The 22834-nt window shown below is 47.5% G+C and overlaps 1 protein-coding gene across 1 annotated transcript in view; it reads left to right on the forward strand.

The window, feature by feature from the left end:
- The first annotated feature begins 20606 nt into the window (after window positions 1–20606).
- The window catches only part of TMPRSS13 (transmembrane serine protease 13), a 29072-nt gene continuing 26844 nt past the window's right edge, over window positions 20607–22834 (forward strand). The window contains exon 1 of the mRNA XM_028105904.2: window positions 20607–20733. Coding sequence (XP_027961705.1) covers window positions 20713–20733 — 21 coding nt within the window. The 5' untranslated portion in view covers window positions 20607–20712. The remainder of the gene's footprint in view (window positions 20734–22834) is intronic.

Below are 22834 nucleotides of genomic sequence, written 5' to 3' on the forward strand. Positions count from 1 at the left end.
TGGGAAGCGTGGTGTAAGGTAACAACTACCCTTGCTGGGCCCCATTCGAAGTGACAGCAATGGTGGTGGTCACATGGGCTGAGTGCTCACCGCTAGCCAGGTGCCGTGCTAGACACCTGCTAGGCATCACCTCATTTAATCCTCACACCCATGCGCAAGACTGTGGTGAGTAGCCCTGATTACCCACGAGGGGACTGAGGCTTGGCGAGGTTAAATCTGCCCGGGGTTACGTGCGTGGTACAGGTGGGACGCCACCTCGACTTTGCCCAAACTGAGAGCTCATTCCCCAAGACCTTGCCACTAACCCTAGACTTGGTGGCGAAGTCACTACACACGCTCAGGGTGCAGAAAGTGACAGGTGACCTGGCCCAGGGCCAGAAGCTAGGAGAGAGAGGCGCCCCCATGGACTAGCGCTGGTAAGCAAAGCAAACAAGAGGATCTTCTGAGGGCTAACCCAGAAAATCAGCACGTCTCAGGTCAAATCAAGAGACTGCTGGCTTCAGGCTGCGGGAGGGTCAGTGTGCCAACAGGAGGAAGAACTTGTCGGTGAGGAAGGAGGTTGGCAGCGTGGGACCCAGGTCTCCCTGGGACTGAGAAGCAGAGCTTGAAGGTAGTGTATATTCAGTACTAGAATCTTTCTAGAAGGGTCTGGCTTGATCAGTCCTGGGACGAGGGACACACGTTTAAAGGCTGAAGAGCCTGTTTTGTCCGTTGTCCTGTGGGGATTCCCTTTACATTGAAAGAGCCGTTGGTTTTCTGAGGGTTTGCTTCTGGGGAGAGAATTCATTTCTATGCCGATGAGAAAATTCCAGACTGTGTGACCCCTGGGTTCTCTGTGGTAAATTAATGAGCATAGCTCTGGAGAATTCAGTGGTCTCACCTGGTGGTGTTTGGCCTCCCTCTTGGGTTCTTTCCCTTTGGCTTTGTCCCTGTGGCTCTTCTAGAAGGGCTGCTTCTGGTATCTGTCCCTGGGCAGGTAGTGCTGGTGCGAATCATTTCTTCAGGACCTCATCATCTCGGAGAATTCACACAATCTCATTTCTAGGTTCTACAAGGTGAGAAACAGACTGCGGTTAAACCATCAAGATAACGTCATGCTGGGCAGCTAGTGCCTTTCCTTGATGACATGCTCTATGTAAGAGTTCTCAACCTCCACACTAGTGACATTTTGATCCGGATAATTCTTGGTTGTGGGGCCTATCCCATGAACTGTAGAATGTTGAGCAGCACCCTGGCATCTTCCCACTAGATGCCAGTGCCCCCCACACCCCCCCCAAATGTTGTGACAACCAAAAATGTCTCCAGACATTGCCAAATGGGCCCTGGGTAAGAACCACTGCTCTATGTAGTTGGGGTTTCTTTGAAATTTCACCAGACCAACTGCTTTCGTGGATTCAAAGGAGTGCGGAATTTCTTGTGTCTCTGTGCGTCTCTGTGTCTGCACGTTGGGGTGAGCGGACAGGAGGAGCATTCACTTTTAGACTCATTCTTGTATGTCACATAGAGAGCGTAGTCTGGGGCACAGGGTTAGAGTCAGACCCGAATAAATCCTACCTCTCCCACTTATCAGCAAGTTACTTAGCTTCTCCTAGCCTTGGCTTCCTCATCTCTAATGTGGAAATAGCGGTGTCTCGGGGCAAAGATGGAATGCGATATTGGGAATAAAGTGCTTGTAAATACATAACACATGGGGATTATATCCTCAACATCAGCCATGCTTGCTCCCTGGGGCCTAGCTAAGATGAGCTTGCGCCCCAAGCCCCAGGCCTGGTGTGGTCTGGATCCCTGCTCCCGAGGGATCTCCAGGGGCCTGGGAACTCACTCACGTCGGCCTTCAGCTCTGAGCTTCTCTTTTCAGACGTGTGTTTTCTGTTCTGCTCCATGGGTGTCAGTCTCAGTTCTTTCCTTGGTTTCCACCAAAACCAGAATGGAAACAAAAGTAAAAAGTAAAAACCCCCTCGCAAAACTCATTTTTATGATCAGTTGACTGAAAATGAGGGACCACACTGTATCCCTCATCACACGCCCCGCTGAACAGGGGCATCGATGTGCCCGTCCTTTAGAGTCACCTTGGTTACCTTGCTTTTGGGGTCTCTTTTGGACGCTTCACCTCAGGGGGAAAGGGCCATTTCTCTGAATCCCTTTTCCACTCTTCCTCACTGTTCACTCTCCTCCTCCGTCTCCTTCTCACTCTTGGGATCTTGGCTCGCATGTCTCCTCGGAGAAGTCATCCCTGACGTCATTTTATTTATTTATTTTTAAAGATTTTACTTATTCATGAGAGAGAGAGAGAGAGCAGCAGAGGGAGAAGCAGGCTCCCAAGGAGCAGGGAGCCCGATGCGGGACTCGATCCCAGGACCCTGGGATCATGACCTGAGCCGAAGGCAGCCGCTTAACCATCTGAGCCACCCAGGCGCCCCCTGACGTCATTTTAAAAAGGCATCTCCCCTTGCCCACCAGCCACTCCCTATTACTTTATTTTCTTTATAATGTTTATTACCACAGAAGGAGTTAATTATTTACCAGCTAGCTGTTTATCGCCCATCTCCTTCCACTAGAACGGAAGCATCGTGGGGGCAGGGCGTCCTGTTAGTGCAGCGCTCTTGTCCTTGGAGTCTGTCTGCTCACAAGGTTAGCTCTGTGTATGGCATCATGTTGACCTTAGCCCTCCCCTTCCTTTGCTCGGTGTGGAGTTATCTGCCAAAGTAACTTCCTGCTTGATTCCTCCTTTCTGACTCTAAGCCTCTGTAAAGTGTGCTACCTGCACAGCCTTAGGTAGGTGGCCCTTTGGGGAGCAGAGACTGGGGTACATGGTACAGAAAAGGAGCAGCACATAATGCCCAGAGCAGTGAGCGCGAGTTCCGACACCAGCAGAAGAAAGTGCAGACCCGGGGGTCATACTGGGATATGTAAGTCCTCCTCCAGAATCCTTGGAGGTGTGGCAAGGGACCCTGGATTCCCCCGCCCCCCCAACTTCATGGCCTGGGATACAGAGGGTAAGCCCAGACAGCTGGGTGCTTCAGGCACATTTAAGAAACTGACAGACAAGTGTCATTTTCCCTTAAGAAGATGCTCAGGGCCAAGATCACACAGCAGGAATACAGGAGGGGAGGTTGGAAGATGGTTGATTCTGCTCTTTTGTGGAACTGGGACCTTGGGGTCCTGGTCTCTGGTGGTTCTCAGCCTGGAGGATTGGGAGGCTGGCCCGCGTTGGGGAGGGAGGCGGTGTGAGCAGGAGAGCTTTACCTGGAGGTGTCACCAGGGGGCGCCCTAAGCCAAGTACTGGAAGTCTGAGTGAGCAAAGTGGGAGGCTGCTCTCCGGGCTACTTCCCGGGAAATGACTCACCGCGGTGACTTCATCCTCTGGGTGTTCCTCACTAGGTTCAGGGGGGTGAGACCCAGGGGGACTGTATCACCTCATTATATCTGAGGTGATGGGTGCAGCTGGGGTGGTCTTGACTCATTCACTCATTCTAATGAATGCCTATATGGCCCAAGGCATTACATCTGGTCCAGCGGGACGTTGCGAGCATTTCCTCAAAGACATCCCGGTCCTGTCCCCTTTGAGTTGGGCAGTGTAGTGGAGGATGGGGCTGAGGGCTGAGGACTGGCGTCTGAGCATGGAGAATGGGGGCTCTGGGGGACACAGTGGAGAATACCCCAGCCCCCCCCAACAGTTTTATCTTCTACCCTCCCTCCTCGGAAACTGGGCACCACTTATCAACTGTATCACGTCTCTGGTATTTATTATAAACTACCCCACTGTCTGATAAGCTTTTTTCTTAAGTACATGTCTTATCTCTCCAACCAGCGGGATGGTAAAACATGCTCAGTCAGGAATTATGCCTTATTCGTCATCATTATCTTAACACTTGCCCCGCTCCAGCCCCTGCTTCTGCAGCTTTCAGCACAGTGACTAGCACACAGGGATGTTCACTAAAGATCTGATGATGATGATGATGATGATAAATCCATGTGCCATCCGTAATGAGGCACTAGGAATGGGACCCTGCCTGGCAAGCCCTGAATGTCACAGATACTAATAAAGATGTCAAAGGTCACTGAGGGAGGTGCAGGGGCTGAATATGGATTGAGCAGAAGCAGCTGTGTCGCAGGAGGCAGGTAGCGAAGAGAGGCCATCACCACCTTCATTATCATTCCTGTACATCTCTCTTTCAGATGAATGTGGATTACATTTATCATAACAGTGTGGGCCCCACTGGGCAAGGACTTAACACTTAGCCCCTACTGGCTTGAAATTTCCTGGTGATATAAAGATACATGTCAGTGTTGTTCCTTGGGCATAATAATAGGTCATGATATTCATTATTCATTCATGCATGCATGGCTGCATTCACCCATTTGTGGAGCACCTACTATGTGCCAGATACCGTGCTAAGTAGTGAGACGCAGTGATGAGCTGAAACAGACATGGCCCTGGCCTCACTAAGTATAAAATCTTAACAGACATCAAACAGGTCATCACACAAATATGAGCATACTGTTGTGTTAAGTGCTACAGAGGAGAGGTACATGATGATGTGAAAGCTTGTCTCTTAGGGGAATTTAGCTGGGAGAGAAGCCCCTCCTTCCCTCCCGCCTCCAGAGGCAGGAAGCCAGCATGGAACCATGTCTGAGCAAATCAAGGTGTGGCCTTTCCTGAGACCACCTACATCCACACTGACTTCTGGCCCCTCAGAGGCTAGTTGACGGACTGTGTGTATTTGAATCGGGGAGATGTCATGTCCTGAGGGGCAGCTAGAAACAAAAGTTCTACTGCATCATGGGTTTGACCAAATAGCAAGATACCCAGTTGGTTGTCCAGGATCTGCTGATTACCTATTCTATCATTTTCAGTGGAACAAGCTACTGAAAATAGGGAGATGAACATTTTAGGTAGAATGACCAACTCTCCTGGTTTACCCAGGACTTTCCCAGTTTTGGAACCAAAAGTCCCCCGTTCTGGGACTCTCCTGGCTTTAGAACCGAACATCCTGCATCCTGGGAACCCCCCCCCATGTCCCAGGAATCCCTGTTCTAGCCTCTACCCTATTCTTCCTTCTCAACTTCCTCCTCTGTAAGATGAAGTTGGACTTAGAATAGGGGATCCCAGGCCTGAATGCTAATTGAAACTGAGGAAGTGCTTTGAAAATACCAATGGCCAGAATTCACTTCCAGAGATTTGTTTTGGTGGGGGAGACCTATGTATCAGTGATGCTGGTGTGGGATCAAGATTGAGAACCATTGCTGTAGATAATCCAAAGGCTTTTCTGTGCTCTGATTCTTATCTATGGTGAGTTACTTATACCTGGACACATTAATTAATCATCCTCTAGCTCCAAGCACTGGCCTGTTTGCTATCATTGTTCCTATCGATGACGAGAGGGTACATTTCTCTTCTCTCTCCCCTTTTCTCTCCTTCGCTGCTCTCTTGGTATTTCTACCTCTGACTGCCTGGGCCCCCAACTGACTCCACCCAGGCATACCCACTAGGCCTGGATTTAATCAATGGTATCCCTTCCTCTGTCCCATCTCTGTCTTGGCCTTTCCCTTCCCCAGCCTCTCTCACTCCTCACCACAGAAGCTGAAAGAGATCTCTAGGTCCAGATGGTCAAATCAGTTTTTGACAAAGATGCTAAGGTAATTCAATGGGTAAAAGAGAATCTTTTCAACAAAGGGTACTGGGACAATTGGATATCCACAATGAAAAAAAAAATGGACCTTGACCCTTACCTCACACCATACACAAACATTAACTTGAAATGGATCGTGGATGTAAATGTGAAAGCTAATGCTATAAAAATTCTAGAGGAAAATCAGAGAAAAATCTTTTGGGTCAGGCAAAGATTTTTAGATAAGTCATGCAAAACAGAAATGGTAAAGGAAAAAGTTGATGTATTGGATTTAATAAAAAAAAAAAAAAACCCAAAAACTGCTCTTTAAAAGACACTGTCAAGAAAATGAAAAAATAAGTCACAGATTGGACAAAACACTTGAAAACATATATTCAGAGTGTGCAACCTGTATTCAGACTATATGGAAAACTTACAGCTCAATAATGAAGAAACAACTTGATAAAAATAGGAAGGTGGAACAAAAAGATGTGAACACACACTTCACCAAAGAAAACATGGAAATGCCAATCAGCACATGAAAAGATGCTCAACATCATTAGATATTAGAAACTGAAACCACATTGAAATACAACTGCATACCCATTGGAATCGCTGAATTAAAAAAGACTGACAATACCAAGTGTTGGTAAGGATGCAGAACAACTGGAATTCTCATCTATTGCTGGTGGAGCTGCAAAGGGGTAAAATCATTTTAGAGAACAGTTTAATTTTTTTAAAAAGATTTTATATTTATTTAGAGAGGGCACAAGTGGCGGGAGGGGCTGAAGGAGAGAGAATCTCAAGCAGACTCTGCGCTGAGCGCATAGCCCAATGTGGGGCTCAATCCCATGACCCTGAGATCATGACCTGAGCCCAGATCAAGAGTCAGACACTTAACCAACTGAGCCACCCAGGTGCCCCATTTAGTATTTTTTATAAATTTAAAAATAAACTTATCATCTGACCTAGCGATTCTACTATTTACTCAAGAGAAAAGAAAACATATTCATAGGAGAGATGTTCATGAATAGTCATAGGCACTTTATTCAAGTTAGCCACTAAAAGCAACCCAAAAGTCAATCAACTAGCCAAGGGACAAATTGTGGCATATCCATACAATGGAATAACACTAGCAATAAAGAAGGAGCAAACTATTTCCATATACCAACATGGATTAATCTCAAAAACATCATATGCCAAGTGAAAGAAGCCACACATTAAGTGGTGTATATTTATGATTACATTTACACGACATTTAAGAAAACCACAAGAAAATGAATCTGGGGTCGTCAGGGGCTGGGGTGTGGACAGGGGACTGATTGAAAAAAGCATTAGAGAAACTTGTGGGGAGATGGAAATACTGTGTATTTTGATTGCAGTCGTAGCTACGCAATGATGATATTTGTCAAAGCTCATCAAGGGCGCCTGGGTGGCTCAGTTGGTTAAGCGACTGCCTTCGGCTCAGGTCATGATCCCGGAGTCCCTGGATCGAGTCCCACATCGGGCTCCCTGCTCAGCGGGGAGTCTGCTTCTCCCTCTGATCCTCCCCCCTCTCATGTGCTTTCTCTCTCTCATTCTCTCTCTCAAATAAATAAATAAAATCTTAAAAAAAAAAGCTCATCAAACCTCACACTCTAGAAAAGTGAAGTTTATTGTACATAAATTATAGTTCACTGAGTCTGATTTTTTAAAAAAGGGAGCACCTGGCTGGCTCAGTCAATAGAGCATGTGACTCTTGATCTCAGGGCTGTGAGTCTGAGCCCCATCCTGGGTGTAGAGTTTACTTAAAAAAACAAATAAAGATAAAAATAAATTAAAAAAGAATCAAATCATGCTACTATCTTCCCCCCACCCCACCATTTACTTAAAAGGACACAATGGCTTTTCATTGCATGCAGAATAAAATTCAGGCTGTTGCCTGTGATTTGCAGGGCCTTAGGACCGCTCTTGTCCTTGCTCATTCCACTCCCACCATGATGCTCTTGTTTGTTCCTCAGACTCACTGAGCTCTTCCCTCTACCTAGAACACTGACTCCAATTTGCCTGACAGGCTTTTTCTCTGGGACCTTCCCTGACTGCTCCATCCAAAGCAACTCCCTCATTCTGCCCTGATTCATTGGTTTTCTTTCCATTGGCGTGTAATGATTCTGCTAACTTTTACTTGCTTACTGCCTGTCTTTCTTATTAGAATTTGAGCTCCATGAGGACAGGAATCACATCTGTTTTGTTCACTAGAGTTTGATCAGATATTTTCACCAGATTTGTTCAGAATACCCAGCACCCAGCCTGGGCCTGGCACATAGGAGGCCTTCAAAATCTTTTTTTTTTTTTTTTAATACAAGTGTGTTTGTTACTTCAAAAGCTTCATTTTGGATTCCAAAAATTAACTCTGGCATCAGTTCAACCCATTAGAAAGTTACTCCTTTGACTGGAAGATGTGCAATATAACCCATCAAAATGGTAGGAGATACAGCGAGAGAGAGAGAGAGAGATTGAGAGAGAGAGAGAGAGAAGAGAGAGAAGAAACATAGTCAGTTATTCTCTTACTCCATACCAGATTATTAGTCTAAAGCCAGTCAATGTAATTCCACCACCCTTGATTGGGATTGGGTCCAGGAGTAGACATATGACCAAATTATGGCTAATTGGACAGAGAAAAGCTGCAGGGATGTGAAAGCTGAGTGGTTGGGCAGGCTTGGGACCTGGAAGTGTCTCACAGCTCTCTGCCATGGTTCTCAAACCTGAGCACATCAGAATCAGTTGAGGAGCTCGGAAAAACAGAGGATCTTAGGTCCCACTGCCAGAGTTTCTGATCCAGCAGGTCTGGGATAAGTCCAGACAATCTACATTTTTGTTAACAAGTTCTGAGGTGATACTCAGCATGCTGCTGTTCTGAAGAATCAAATTGGATGGCTTAAAAGCAAGCATTAGGAGTCCATGCTTTCTGTTTCCCAGAGTGTTGTGGGGTCTGGCTAAGATGTTGGCCGAGAGTATTGGCTGAAGAAAAGGTGTGGACTCTGAGGATGGCCTTGTTGAACTGAATCAACCAGCTCCAGAGCCTGTGCTCACTGAGGACTTCCTTTGATGTAGGGTAATAAATTTTATTTTTATTCCTTTTTTTTGAAAAAAAAAAAAAGGAAAGAATAAAACACAGACACGGAGAAACCTCACAAACCCAACAGAGCTTAATAAGCTATTCCAGGGAGAACATCCTTGCAACCACCATGCTGTTCAAGAAATAGAAGTATGGACACCTCTCAATCTCCATGCACCTAGCTTCAATCATTTAATATTTTTTCACGCTACTGAGTTTTTTTTTCCCAAGCTAGTGAGTTTCCTGTTACTTGCACCCAAATTTACCCTGACAGAGATATCCCAGGGATAATACTGATTGCTCTAAATATTTTTGTGGAAGGGATTGATTAGAAGCAAGTCCTTAGCAAAACAAATGACATGGATTTTCTTATAAAATCTGGGTTTTTATCAAACATGTACGTTGATTAGCCAAATAAAGTCCAGACACAAGTAAGTGATTGCATAGACAAGTCTAACTTAGAGAAGTGTAGTTTGAGACACTTCAAAGAGGCCCTCAGGGAGGGGACCACCGTAGGATATGGAGCATCCAAACTGGAATCCTGGAGAAAAAGGAGCTGCTTGTTTATATTAATTCCTGTTTTCTGGTTTCTTGGAGTTGGTTATATGTTACCATTTTCACTCCATATGGTGGATTCAATAATCCTTAGCTCATCTTTTTAATGGCATTTCCACAATGTCTTAAGTGAAAGATTTCTAGATAGGTTTTGAACAAAGGAATTGAGTAGACCCTACCTAACTACTTCAGGTTAGACAAAGCAAAAGTATCCACCATACAATATGCTATTCAAATACAACTTATTTCCACCTGGATGTGACCTTCATCGCAAATACGGTGGTGAACTGTCCTTAAAAATCTTTTGTGGAAAAGTTTCATAAAAGGTTAAATGTGGAATTATCATATGCCCCAGCAATTCCATTCCTGGGTATATACCCAACAGAACTGAAAGCATATGTCCACATAAATGTTTGTATATAAATGTGCACAGCAGCATGATTTGTAATAGCCAAGAAGTGTCCATCAGCCGACAGTAACCCAATGACCATAACCCAAATGCCCATCAACTGAGAAGTAGATCAACTAAGGGTGGTACAATCATACAAGGGAATATTATTCTACAATAAAAAAGAATGAAGTATTTTTTAAAGATTTTATTTTTAAGTGATCTTTACACCCAACATGGGGCTTGAACTCGCAGCCCCGAGATCAAGAGTCCCATGCGATGCTGACTGAGCCAGCCACGCACCCCAGGAATGATGAAGCATTGATACAAGCTACAGCATGAATGAATCTTGAAAATACTATGATGAGTGAAAGAAGCCAGTCACAAAAGACCACATATTGTATGTTTCCATTTATTGGAAATGTCCAGAATAGACAAATCTGCTGAGACAGAAAGATTAGTGGTTGCCTGTGGCGGAGAGAGGGAAGTTGGGGGAGAAATGGCGAGTACCGCTAATGAGTAGGGTGCTTCTTTTTGGGATGAGAAAAATGTTCTAAAATTGATTGTGGTAATGGTTGCATAACTGTGAATATACCAAACGGCATTTAATCGCACACTTTACGTGGGTGAATCGTATGGAAGTGAATTCTGTCTCGATAAAGTGGTTAAGTTGTGTGTGTGTGTGTATGATGAATGAATGAATTTGCTCCTTCTTACCATGTCCTGGCTCTTGGGGAAGACAAATCAGGGAAGACATGCCCCATGAGCTAGTCTCTGGGCCCGTGTGTCTAGACTAAACTCTATTTTATTTTGGAAATGCACAACTGATGCAGGCGACTCATACCATGTGTGTGCAGGCCCTGTCCCCCTTGGGGATCCTATTCCCACGGAGGCGGTGCCGTGGGGGATCTCATAGGAATGGTGTCCTGGAGGGCCAGGCAGGGTCCAGGCCCAGAAGGGGCTCCTGGCAATTTTCTCTGCAGCTAGAGCAAAGCACTCTCTTAGTCACCTGGGCTCTGTCACCCCACCCGGGTAATTACCCCTCCTTGCCCCTCTGTGTCATCTGCCTGTGTGGATAATTAAACTGAACTTGGGGCTGATGACTGGGGCTGTATTGCATCACATCAGCCTTTGCCCCAGTGCAGACTGGGAGAACTAGAACTTCCAGACACCTGGGGTGAGTGGAAAGCCAGGGCACCCAGCACTGGGAGGAGGGGGGTGGTGGCTGCACAGGAGGGCTCTCTGGCCTTCCTCACTCCAAAACTGGGACCCAGAGCCGACGGGGCCATGGTGGTTCCAGCCAGGGCTGAGGCTAGCTGGCTGGTTAACCTCGTGGTTTGCCCTGAAGCTTTAATCTTGGTATACCAGGGCCTGTGGTTTGGTATTGAACCAAAGCAGCCTTGGGCAGTCTTCAGACTTCAAGTTGTGGGCTGAGGCCTGGGAGGGAAGGCCGGGTGCAGGAAGCAGGTCTTTTGAATCCTGGCTTCTCAAAGACTCTGCCACAAGGTGTCAGAAGGTTACCCCGGACTCAAAAGTTTAAATGAATGATTCAGAAAAGAGGATTTCTGAGGTTCTTTCTAGTTCTGATGTTCTGTAAGTCTGATGGTGAACATCTCCTGAGCACTGAGACCATGCAATGGCTCTACGCAGGTCATCCCAGTTCATTCTTCTATGGCCCTGTGAGGTGGATCCTCTTCACAGTAATATTTTTTTGTGATGGGGTGATTATCAGTGGAAGAAATTTAGTTATTAAGTAATTCCTGATTGGCATATAGTAGAGATTCAATAAAGACTTGTTGACTAATTGCTTGAATTTGTGTTAAACATTGTGAGGGGGATGCAAAAGAGTTATATCAATTAGTGAGTACTTATTGAGTGCACTTTATGGACAAAGTATTGGCCAATCTTGGAAGGGAGACCAGACTTCTTTCTAGGTGTTGGCACTTAGTTCAGATAAAAGTCATACTGTCCAAATTGAATGAAATATATCGGGAAATAATAAGAAATATATATCTTGGTCTCTGCCTTCAGTTTCTGACACAGGGCTCCTGAAACCCCTGTAAATAGGGGTGCTAGGAGAATCTTTTGTTCTGCTATTTAGTCTTTGACCCTGGATCCTGACACAGAGCTCCTAAGACCCTTGGAATTTCCTGGGTGATAAGAGTGCTTTTTGTTCTAATGAGGCAATTCTGGATGGGCTCCTGGATGGGGCTGGTTGCCAGAGAGGCCAAGCTATGATTAGAACATGTCTGCTATTCTCTAGGGGGGGGAGAGGGGCTGGAAATGGAGGTAATAATTGATTGTGCCTAAAATCCCAATAGTATGGGGTTCAGGGAACTTCCAGCTTGGTGAACACATCCACGTACTGGGAGGGTGAGGCACCCCAACTCCATAGGGATGGAAGATTCTATGCTTAGGACCCTCTTCCTAGACCTCACCCTACATATCTCTTCATCTGGCTGTTCATCTGGACCCTTTTTCATGTCCTTTAATAAACTAGTAAACCTAAGTGTTTCCCTGAATTCCACGAGCCATTCTAGCAAATAATTGAATCTGAGGGGAAGGAGGTCACAGGAACCTCCAATATGCAGCCATGTTGGACAGAAGCTGTGAGTAATCTAGAGACCTACTACTTCTGATTGGCAGCTGAAGTCGAGGTGGGGGGTGGGTGCTTCTCGTGGGGCGGAGCCTTCAACCTGTGGGATCTGCTGCTGTCTTCAGAATCGAGTTAAGCTATAGGACACCCAGCTGGTGTCACAGAATTGCTTAGTGCGGGGCGGGGGCGGGGGGGAGCACCCCACACGTCTGGTGTCAGAAGTGCTATGAGTGTGGTGGTAAGGGAGAAATACAGAAAGAACAGTTTTTCCCAGCACAATTACCTTAATCCAGCTAGAGAGCTGTCAGTTTGCAACGCTTGATGATTTAGACTTTGTAAATATATTGAAAAGTTCCAAGATCCAAGACTATTGAAAAAGTTGTGTTGAAGAGGAAAGTTGTGTGAAGCACATGCTACCGTTTTGTTAAGTGTTCTCTCCTTTAATCCTCATAACTCCATGGGACAATAATGGAATATTATAACCCATGGGATGGATATTATTATTCCCTCTCTTTTACAGATGAAGACACAGATTCAGATAGTAAATTTGTAAGTAATATCATCAGAATTCCAACCTAGGCTGTTATCTTTTTTTTCTTAACCATAGTCTACATTTTTTTTTCAAGATTTTTAAAAATTTATTTGAGAGAGAGAAATTGAGAACGGGGCAGGGGTGGGGGTAAGGGGAAAGGGAGAGGGAGAGAGAATCCCAAGCAGACTCTACGCTGAGTGTGGAGCCCAAGGTGGGGCTCGATCTCACGACCCTGAGATCACAACCTGATCCTAAACCAAGAATTGGACCCTTGAGTGCACCACCCAGGTGCCCCATTCTACTCTGCATTCTTCACATGATGTTGTATTGCCTTATAGATAAGGAGCTAGCTTAGAACAGAAAACCAACCACAGAGAATATTGCAAATTTGTCTATACAAAAAATTGTTAAGTAACATTCTCCAAGAATCTCTGAGAGAACAGACCTTATTTAAAGCTTCATGAATTTTCTGGAAGACTGAGTGACCACTAAGATTTCTATGAAGTTGGCACTGAATGGGGAGACCGTATAGGGGGAGCACAGAGTAGCATTAAAAGTAGTTTCAGAAGATCAAACAGATTGGATTCAAACCCCATTTCCAGCACTTATTAGCTATGTGGTCTTAGGCAAATTATCCTTTTTGAGACTCGATTGCTTCCTCCCCTGTAAAATGGGAATAAAAATATCTACTCATAAGGTTGGTGTGGCAATTAACTAAGATGCTGCACATAAAGAAGCTTCAATATACACTAGCTATTCTTTTCCGGTAGCAAAGTCCTAAGCTGAGGAGGGCGAGGGTAGAGGGGAAGGTCCATGAGGACAGTACAATGTTGAGCTTCTCCTGCTCTATTTTAGTGGTCTTAGCAGTACTTGGGATACGATAGGTACACAGTAAATAACTGCTTACAAATGTATAAAAATGAAGCAAGATTTTAGGGGCTGGAGGGCGTGGGCTTTGACTTGCAAAATGGAAGGGAACACATCGCAGCAAAATGATCCACGCACTAACCTTAGGTAGTGGGCCTGAGTCTTCTGTTTTTACTCAAGAAAGGGATCTAGGAGTTCCTCCAGTTTTGGATGCAGCCTTCTTGTGGATGGTCCAAAGGGCAGTCCCAGCCCAAAGGCTAGTGGAATCTGGAGATCTTCCGGAAACCTTGTCCTGCTCTACCTACCTTAAGAAGGGCTATATGTTGGCAACAGGGACAGGTTCGAGGGAAGGATTCATATCTGCACGAATTGCATATCGCTCATAGTTACTAAGGGCCTCTCAGGCTGTGCGGGACAGACCATTAACGTTGCAAAGTGGAGTCTTGGAGGACCTTCGGCTGAAGCCAGGCTCAGCCAGGCCACCACTGGGACTTGGAGCCTCTCTGGGCTTTCCTGCGACTCTTAACCTATTCCTCCTACCTTGGATATCCTGAGGACTAGATGAGATAAACAAAGAGAAAGCGCTTTGCAAATGTGATTATTCAAAGTCTTAACATCCGTGTGCATAGGAAAAACCCCATATTCCTTTAGATTAATTTGTTCTAAACTGAGAAGTCTTTTGAGAGCCAAAGAGCAGAAAAGCTCATGTTTTCTTTCCAAACTTTGAATCACCTCTAGGAGAAATGGAAAAATACAGCCACCTGCGGATACCTGAAGTGTCTCATGTTAACTAGGTTTAAAGTCTGGATAACTTTGTGTCTTTTTTTAATGATTCACGTTTGAAAAGCAAAAAACCCAAAATGCATAACATTTCCCTTTCACTGAGCAGACAATATAAACGTCTATCTCTCGATGACAGTTGGCAAAACACAACGTGATTAATCTGGGGACCTGCGGGGGTTCACCTTCAGTGACTTCCCACTTTTCATCTGCCCTGATAAAAACACATCTGGAACAGCTGAAAAAAATTAGGCTGGGAAAAGAATTGCATCAAAACATTTTTTAAAAAATACTCTGGGCTATGAAGAATGCAAAGGTTCTAACAAGAATGCACAAACTTAACACGTTCCACTTCATTATTAAGACAGTATATTGATACTCAAGAACATTTAGAAGTATAATGCCCCATTATACGTTTCTATTACTGCTGACACGTCATGGTAAGAGCAGAGAGAGGTGGTGGCTGCAAGTGGGGATTTGAGCATTAGTTCTATCTCTCACAAGCTGTCGACACCAGGGAGCTTATTTCTTTGAGTCTTGGCTTCTTTGTTACAGAAAGGGAGAGTAATACTGACTGCCTGCAACTGTGTTCTGAGGATAAAGTAAAATAATACATGTCTGTTTCAAGTGCTTTGCAAATGTGAGTTTTTATTTCCTGGTGCTTTTGTTATTTTTCACCATGAATATATGTATATAACTTCTACTCAAAAGTTTCATTTATTGCCCATTGCAGCTGTTTTTGCTTTCTGCCTGGTTTCTGATCATTTTTCTGCTCTTGTCTCTCTGGACAACATTTGGGGGTATTATTTTCTTCCTCCTCAAACTGTGACTCTGCTTCTATCAGATCCTCGGTTTCTCTGCTCTTTGGTCAGGAGCTCCAAACCACCTGACTACCTCGTCTTGGCTTTCTTTTCTCGTGTCAGATCTCTCTACTTAGAGATTGCTAGGCTCTCCGGACTTGAAAGGGACCTCACGTTTTAAAGATGAGAAAGCTGAGCTCTGGGGGCTGGGGGAGGAATTTGCTCAGAAGTCAGAGAACTGCAACCGAAGCTCAGCCGTGAGTCTTAGCCCCGGGCTTTCTCTGCCAAGCTCCCAGCGAAGGACCCTTCTGTTTGGGCTTTGGATTCAAAGCACAAATCTTAATCCTCTCCACACCTGCTCAGAGCACTATTTGTTGTTCAATCAAACTTAGAAATTATAATCATATCATAATGGCTACTATTGGTGGGCACTATGTACCAGGTCCTGTGCCGAATGTTTTATACAAACGATGTCACTGAATGGACATAAATACTTTATTTGAGAGGAACAATTATCCCCATTTTACGGATGAGGAAGCTGGGGTGCTAAGATAGTAATTTGCCCAAAGACATATCCTAACGTATGTACCTGGAGTGATTCCATGACTATCTGACCTCAAAGTCCCCTCCACAGACCACTCAACACCCACTGCTCTGAATGTTCCTTTCCTTCCAGGCCTATCAAGTTCTCCGTGACAGCCCCACAATGCCAGGCTGTCTTACTGCCTGTCTTTCTAGAACCTTCTGGAATCTCATCCTCTCCTCCAGAAAGCCTTTCTCAGATGGATCAGAAAGGAGTAAAGACATTCCTGTCCGAATGTGGGAGTCTCATGGCTCACTCTAGTGTGCTTCTGGTTCATCCTCACTTATTCTGTGAACGTTTGACTCCAGCTGTGTGCAGGTGGGTTCGTGTTTGCCTCTACTGAGCTTGAGCCCCGCATGGCTGTCAGCATTGCTGGTCTGTCTGCAATGGCTCCAGTTCTGTGGAAATAGGAGCAGCCCAATGGGTCGTTCCAGAGAACGACTGGTTGGTTTTATCTGAAGGAGGAGCCTGTGTAAATATGGCTGTGGGGGTCCCAGCTCTGAGCCCACACTTCAGGAGGGCCCCAGGGTCTGTGGGCGCTGGTCTTGGAGCAATCCACGGGGGTGAGGGGACTTGAAATCACCTCACACCAGGAGCGAGTGAAGAAGGGGGTGTGTTCAGGTGAAAGAGAGCAGACTCGCAGGCTCACTGAACTGTCGCCGTCGAGTGAGAGAAGGTGGTCACGAGGAAGTGGGATTTGACGTTTGCAGACGTCCCCAAGGAGGGGAACTGGGACCCACAGAGAAATGGGTGTGGGCGAATCACGAGGAAGACCAGCTGTGTCAAATCCTTCCTTGGAAACAGGTGGCATCTAAATAGGCAGAACCAGCCCCAGATGGTGGTATTTCCCACTCCTGGGAGCCGTCTGCGGACAGCTGGGCAGCTACCAGGTCAGGGTGTCCCAGAGGGGCCACCCGGGAGGACGCAGTCGTGGCACTGGCCCAGGGCCCACTGCCCACTGTTCACCGGTGCGGAAGCGGGGGGGCCCAGCGTGTGCTGAGGGTGCCAGTGGTTCTGCCAGAGGCTTCTAACCTCGTTTATCCCATCTCGTCATGGATTTGGGATGATGCCATAAGCACAATGACGATTACAGGGAGAAGGGCAGGGCTTTGCTCCTCTCTGTCCCCTGCTGGTCCCCAACAAGACACAAGGGGCAGTAAAGCCCACGACTAAGAGAAACCCTGACTCCTGGGTTTCCGGTTCTAGGCTCTCTGAGGTGCAGACCCGCTGGGGTGGGGGTCATTAAGGGGTCCTTTGGCCAACCTCAGGCTTCCTGCCCATGTTGACTTTCTGGCTTCCCCTCCTGGCTGTGCCTGTCCTTCCTCCCTCTCCTGTCCCCATCACCCAGATGAGAGGCCCAATATCTGCTGAAAATAGGGAGCCACAGAGTTGCCTCACCAGCAGAGGCCCCTGTAAGCCTTCCTTAGTGTTGGCTGAGAGGCTAGCTGGAGACCAAGGACTTGGTTTAGTCTTATGGACTATTTTTCTTGGCTTGAAAAAAGAAAAGCTACCCCCACCCTACCTGGCCCCTGGTTACAATTTCCAGGAGTACACTGACAGACGCCCGGTGTGGGTCCCTGGCAGTGGCCGGGTCGCTCTGCGTTCAGAGAGGGCACGACGCCGAAGGGGCGGGGAAGACGGGCTCTGGCTCAGGGGCTTTCTCCTGCGGACTCTCCCCTTGAGGGTGGGCTCAGCGTCTCCTCTCGGCCCTGCCTGGCCTCTGAGTGTGTGGTCTGTGTCTGGCCCCCTCAGGCCCAGAGGGAAGCCCCTCTGGTGTGCTCTGAGTGATGGAGAAGCTCGGAAGTGGGGTGCAAAGTGGGGGGAAGGGTCCTCAGGGGTTCCACGGAGGGAGCTCAGGAGGTGATCTGGGCGCGAAGGTGATGAAGGAGGACTCAGGAAAGAGAAGCTTAGATGACAAGGTGGTGGGAATGGGATGGGCAAGAACCCTGTTTCCATCTGGAGCCCCAGGAAGGAGTTGGTGGTGGCAGCTGGAGCAGGCATGACAGCAGAGAGCTGGGACTTCAGACTCAAAATAGGAGCGAGGTTTCTGTCGCTCCTTGCTCTCTCCCTCTGGCTGCCTTGAAGCCCGTGCTCGTTTGCACGGCAGATGCATTTTTTCTGTAAAACTCCACCTCGGATGGAAATAAGCAGGAGGTGGGAAGTGACCGGCTGTGAATGGGCCTGGTGGCCGGCCTGAGGTCCCCACTGGTGGTCGGGGAAAGGTAGGGTAAATGGACACCTGGGCCTGGGGTGCTGCTGCTAGCCTCCGGGTGGGGTCGTCGTGGGCCAGGGACCTAGAGGGAGGGGGCAGGGATGGTGCAGACAGGTGTCTCCTTCCTTCCTTCCAAGGAGGCAGGAGAGGGCAGAGCCTGGCCGAGTTCAGGTGCCAAAGTCAAGGGCAGGGGCAGGCCTCCAAGGCCAGCTCTGTTGGGGGAAGAGTCCAGAGCTTGCGCCACCTTAGCCCCTTCCCTCCGGAAGTAAAATTGTCAGCAAAGAATTTGATTCCTTAGTGTTTCACCTCTGCCCCGGCCTGAATACATACGCTGTGAGTTCTTCCAACGCAGGCTCCCCGCCTTTCTGTTGCTTGCCGCCCCTCGCCCAGTAGCAGCTGTGGGGCCTGGTGCTGGGCAGCCAATGCTTGTTGAACTGAACCGAGGATGGTGGGGATTCCATATGGGTCGGTGGCTCGGTCAGCAAGGATGCTGGGACAGGCCAGCTTGTGTCTCTGATGAAACAGTGAGAAAGAAAACTGACATTTCTTCAGGGCCTACCTGGTGCTGGACACATTCTCTGGTCTGACGTGTAATTGCCCCTTTCCAGATGTTCAATCTGAAGACCTCCAAGTTCATGGAACTGGCCTTCACCCCCGAGTCGGGGTTTTCATCTGTTCCCATTGACTCAGAACCCCAAGTCTGAGCTCTTCCCAGAGGTTGGTGGGACCTTTGGGGGAAAAAGGTGGAGGGTGATTCTGGGGGCCCAGTGGTCTGCCTGGGGGATGGAGTGACGAATGCCAAGGCTCAGCAACAGCCTCATAGCTCTCTGGTGGCCAGAGTGGGGGCTGGGTGCTCCCCCAGAGAGAGGGAAAAGGAGGCATCTCCCCAGGACTGGATGACCATGTGGGAATGGTCCCTGTGCCATGGCAAGCTGGTCAAGACTGCAGGAAGGGCATGTGGTCTGCAGCTAAGTCCTGCTCTCTTGGAGACCCAGGAATGTGACACTGAAAATAACTCAAGATTGGAGGACCCCCGGGTCCCCGTCTGGGCCCCCCGAAAGTTCTCTCCTCCATCCTTCCGCTTTGGGATTAAGTTTCCCTCAAGACACCTGAAGCTGGAGCTGAAGGCTTCCATTCTGAGTTAGAACTTTCTGTTTTCTACCATGTAAGTGGGGAGAATAGTGGTCACTTCCTTGAAGTCTTTGCTCAAGGGTCACCCCAGTGAAGTGCTCCCTGACCTCCCTGTTTCAGAGAGTAAGTCTGCTCCCAGCCCTCTTGCTCCCCTTGCCTGCTTTTTCTCAACAGCACTTCTCGCTTTCTCATATACTGTTCAATTATATCTGTCTGTCTGTCTATCTATCTATCTATCATCATTTATCTGTTTATTTTTGTCTGCCCTGCCTCTACCCCAAGGCTAGTGCCATGGGGCAGGGGTATTTGTCTGCTTTGTTCCCCGTGTCCCCAGCACCTAGAGCAGCTCCAGGCACATCAGAAGCACACTAATGCTCGTTGGGTGAATGAGTGAAGGACGGATGAATAGCATTGCTCTGGAGATTACATGCATTGCTATATGTAAAGCATTTGGCAGGAGACCCAGCACCTTATCACTGTTGTTGCTGCTCTTTGTTCCCTGTGACTTGTGTGCGGATGCTCAGGCTCTCGGGCTGGTTCTCCATCTGTAAAACGAGAGGACCAAAGCACTAGATGATCTCTGGGCTTCCTTCAACCTGGAAAAAGTCTGCCGTTCTATGACCTCCGTGCCCCCAAATGCTCAGTCACGCAAGTTCTTCCCAAAGCTCACCTGATACGCCTCAGTAGCAGCTCTGCTGGGTTTGGGGGTGCTAAGCACCCCTTGGGAGGTGGCTCTTCCTCTGTTTCTTCCGACTCTGAGGATCAGAATGGGGCCTGGCTAGGGGACCATGAGTCAGCTCACAATTTCTTAGAACGGTTTCCATTCAGATACTTCTATGTTTTATTCTAGTTGGCTTTTGATGTGTTGTTTCATAACGTTTTATTGTTTTCCATAGAGGAAATTCATTATGGGTATAATTAGAGGTTGTTTGATTTTAATTTCTTTGGTAAGGGTTTTCATAGAAATAGAGTTCAGAAAATGAAAATTTTGCCATGAGCCTTGGTTTGGGATTTGGACACGTGGTCCTCGGAGGTGAAGGTTGACACCGTCCTGCCCTGGGTGGGGCTCTGGTTCCTGGCCTTGGACGTTCCCTTTAGGAACAAGGTCCTGCCTCAGAGGGCCCGGGAACATCTGTTTTAGGTGCTCAGGTTGACAGGCCTAAGACTGTCTTCACAGGGCCTGGACTTTTTCCCTCAAAATGCCCCTCCGAAAGAAGCATTCTGGAACCCCTCGTTTCCTCATAGCTGACTCTGTGGGGGCAGTTTCCGGAGTAAAGGTAGCTTCATACTCCCGGTATTTGGTATTTGGTATTTGGTATTCGCTGAGTAACTGGGGATGGCCTCGGAGGAGGGGAGAGGGACAGGTCTGGCTAGTTCTGTGGTGTTGTTGATACTTGAGATTACCTCACACGTCCCAACCCGCTTCCCCGCCCCATCTGGTAGGGGCTGGCCCTCCGCCTTCCAGGCCCTTTCTCCCCACATGCCGGGGAAGACAGGGGCCAACATGGATCTTCCTGTGGACATCAGCTGAGCCTGGAAGCTTCGCCCCCCCGGAGACCATGGAAAGGGATGGCAGCCGGGTGAGTAGCCGTGGGCCTTGGGCCAGAACCCGCCAGTGCTGGGGGAGAGGTGGGGCATGGCCGCCTGTGTGCCTCAGGTTTTGGGGGAAATTGAGTGTGCCTTTTCTCATTTGAAGCTTCTTGGGATTGAGATTGCTTGGCCTCCTTTTATGCGGGTTTCTAGGAGGGGCCCCTGGGAGGAGCTGATGGGATTTGGGATCTGGCCTGAATTTTGGGCTCCTGCTCTGTGGGCTATGAGCACCCTGGCTGTTAGATCATCACTTTTGCTGGCTTGAGAAATCACTGAAACTTCACGTTCCAACTGGCCTTCAAGGTTATCTTGGCTAACCCCCTCACTAGACTCATAAACCATCTTAGAAAATGTGACTTTCTATGTGTATTTAAGATCATCAAGGGGATTTTTCAATCTCCTTTGGTCACTTATTTTCAGGCTTTATAATATTCATGCTCTGAAAGTGATTCACGTCTAACCATAATTCCTTCTGCCACAACTCAGGTCCCTTTCTTTCCTCTTCTGTTCTTGGTGGTGGCAGAGAACAGCTAGAATGTCCTCTGTGGAAAAGCCAATTATACATGTGAAAGCTTCCAAAGATTTTGTTCTCAGCTTTCTTTTCTTGAGGGACATTCTTCTTGTGCTCTAACTCCTCCTTAGGTCTTGCTGTTAACTTCTCTCTGCCTTCTTTTATTCTTTACTAAAGTAGTAGAATCAGAGACTCTGGGAAGGATGGGGTAGCTCTGGGTTTGAGAAGGATCAGCTCAGCCTATATTCTAGCTTATAGGAGGCTTGTGGTCCATTCTGAACCCCAGATACGTTTCTGCCACTTTTACCATCATTTTCCCCACCATCCTCCAGCCCCCTCTTGACTTTTCTTTCCCAGTCTTCCCTCCTGCACTGTTTTCCTTGATTCCTGTCTCCCCCTCCCCAAGGTCATTTGGTCCCAGGCCTCTGGGCTCATTGGAGCCTCTGGTGAGCAGTAAGGGCAATGCATGGGCAGAATGGAGTTTTGTCTGAGGTGTGAGGAAGGTGAACCCACCATCGCAGCCATCGGGCATGTTTGTTGGTGACTTTCTGGGAGTCTTAACTTGATAATCTCTAAATACAAAGGGCGAGAAGGGCTGATTTGTCTGAAGGATGGTAGGGCCAGTCCCTGGTCAGGGTGATGGAGGTGACATCTGCCTAGGATGCTTATCTTTCCAGAGTTTGGGACCAACATGGAAGGTCACTGGAGGGGCAGAGAGTAGAGAGCAGACTTTTCATTCCTAATAGGAGACGTGTTAAATGGTGTGCTAGGTGCCATGTTCGTTCTGGGAGGCCGTCCTAACTTACTTTGGAGTGAAAGAACTGAAGCATTACTTCCTTCTTTAAGGTTCTTAAATTCACCCCCTTGTTTAAGGTAGAACCTCCAAGATAGTGAGCCTAGGGTGGGAGCAGGGAGAGCTGCCTGGGGCTCTTAATCTTACCTGCAGCAGATTTCTTCAGGTCAGTTGGACTGAAGAGGAGCAGACTGGGAGAAACTGGTTGTCTATGGCCACGCCTTTTCTCCAAGGGCTTCATGGCAGAGAGATGCACACTGCAGTGTTGGTCCTTCAGCTCCATAAAGTAGTGAGCAAAATGGTGGCCAAGGGACGTAAGCCTGATGAGGTTCCTGGGCGCATTGGTTTGGTCTTCAGGTGGGACCTTGGACAGGACGTGGAGAGAGCTCTCAGCTTCTTGGTCTTCCAAGGAGAAGCTGCATGTTGTGGACAGAGCACTGACCAAATTCCGGGTCAGCGGTGACTTCAGGCAAATCAACGTTTTTGTACCTCAGTTTCTTCATCTGTAAAGTGGGGAATAAAGATAGTGTCTACTTCAAGGAGTCTTAGAATAGTGACTTTGACATATAAGGCCTTATTTTTATTTTTAAAAGATTTTATTTATTTATTTGAGAGAGAGAGAGCGAGAGCGAGCACAAGCAGGGGGAGCGGCAGGCAGAGGGAGAAACAGGCTCCCCACTGAGCAAGGAGCCCAATGTGGGACTCGATCCCAGGACCCTGGGATCATGACCTGAGCTGAAGGCAGATGCCTGTGACTGAGCCCCCTAGGTATCTCTGTAAGGCCCTT

Source organism: Eumetopias jubatus, unplaced genomic scaffold (assembly GCF_037043125.1).
Source record: "Eumetopias jubatus isolate StellerSeaLion01/CBP00866 unplaced genomic scaffold, mEumJub1_p1.0 scaffold_13, whole genome shotgun sequence".
Classification (NCBI taxonomy): domain Eukaryota; kingdom Metazoa; phylum Chordata; class Mammalia; order Carnivora; family Otariidae; genus Eumetopias; species Eumetopias jubatus.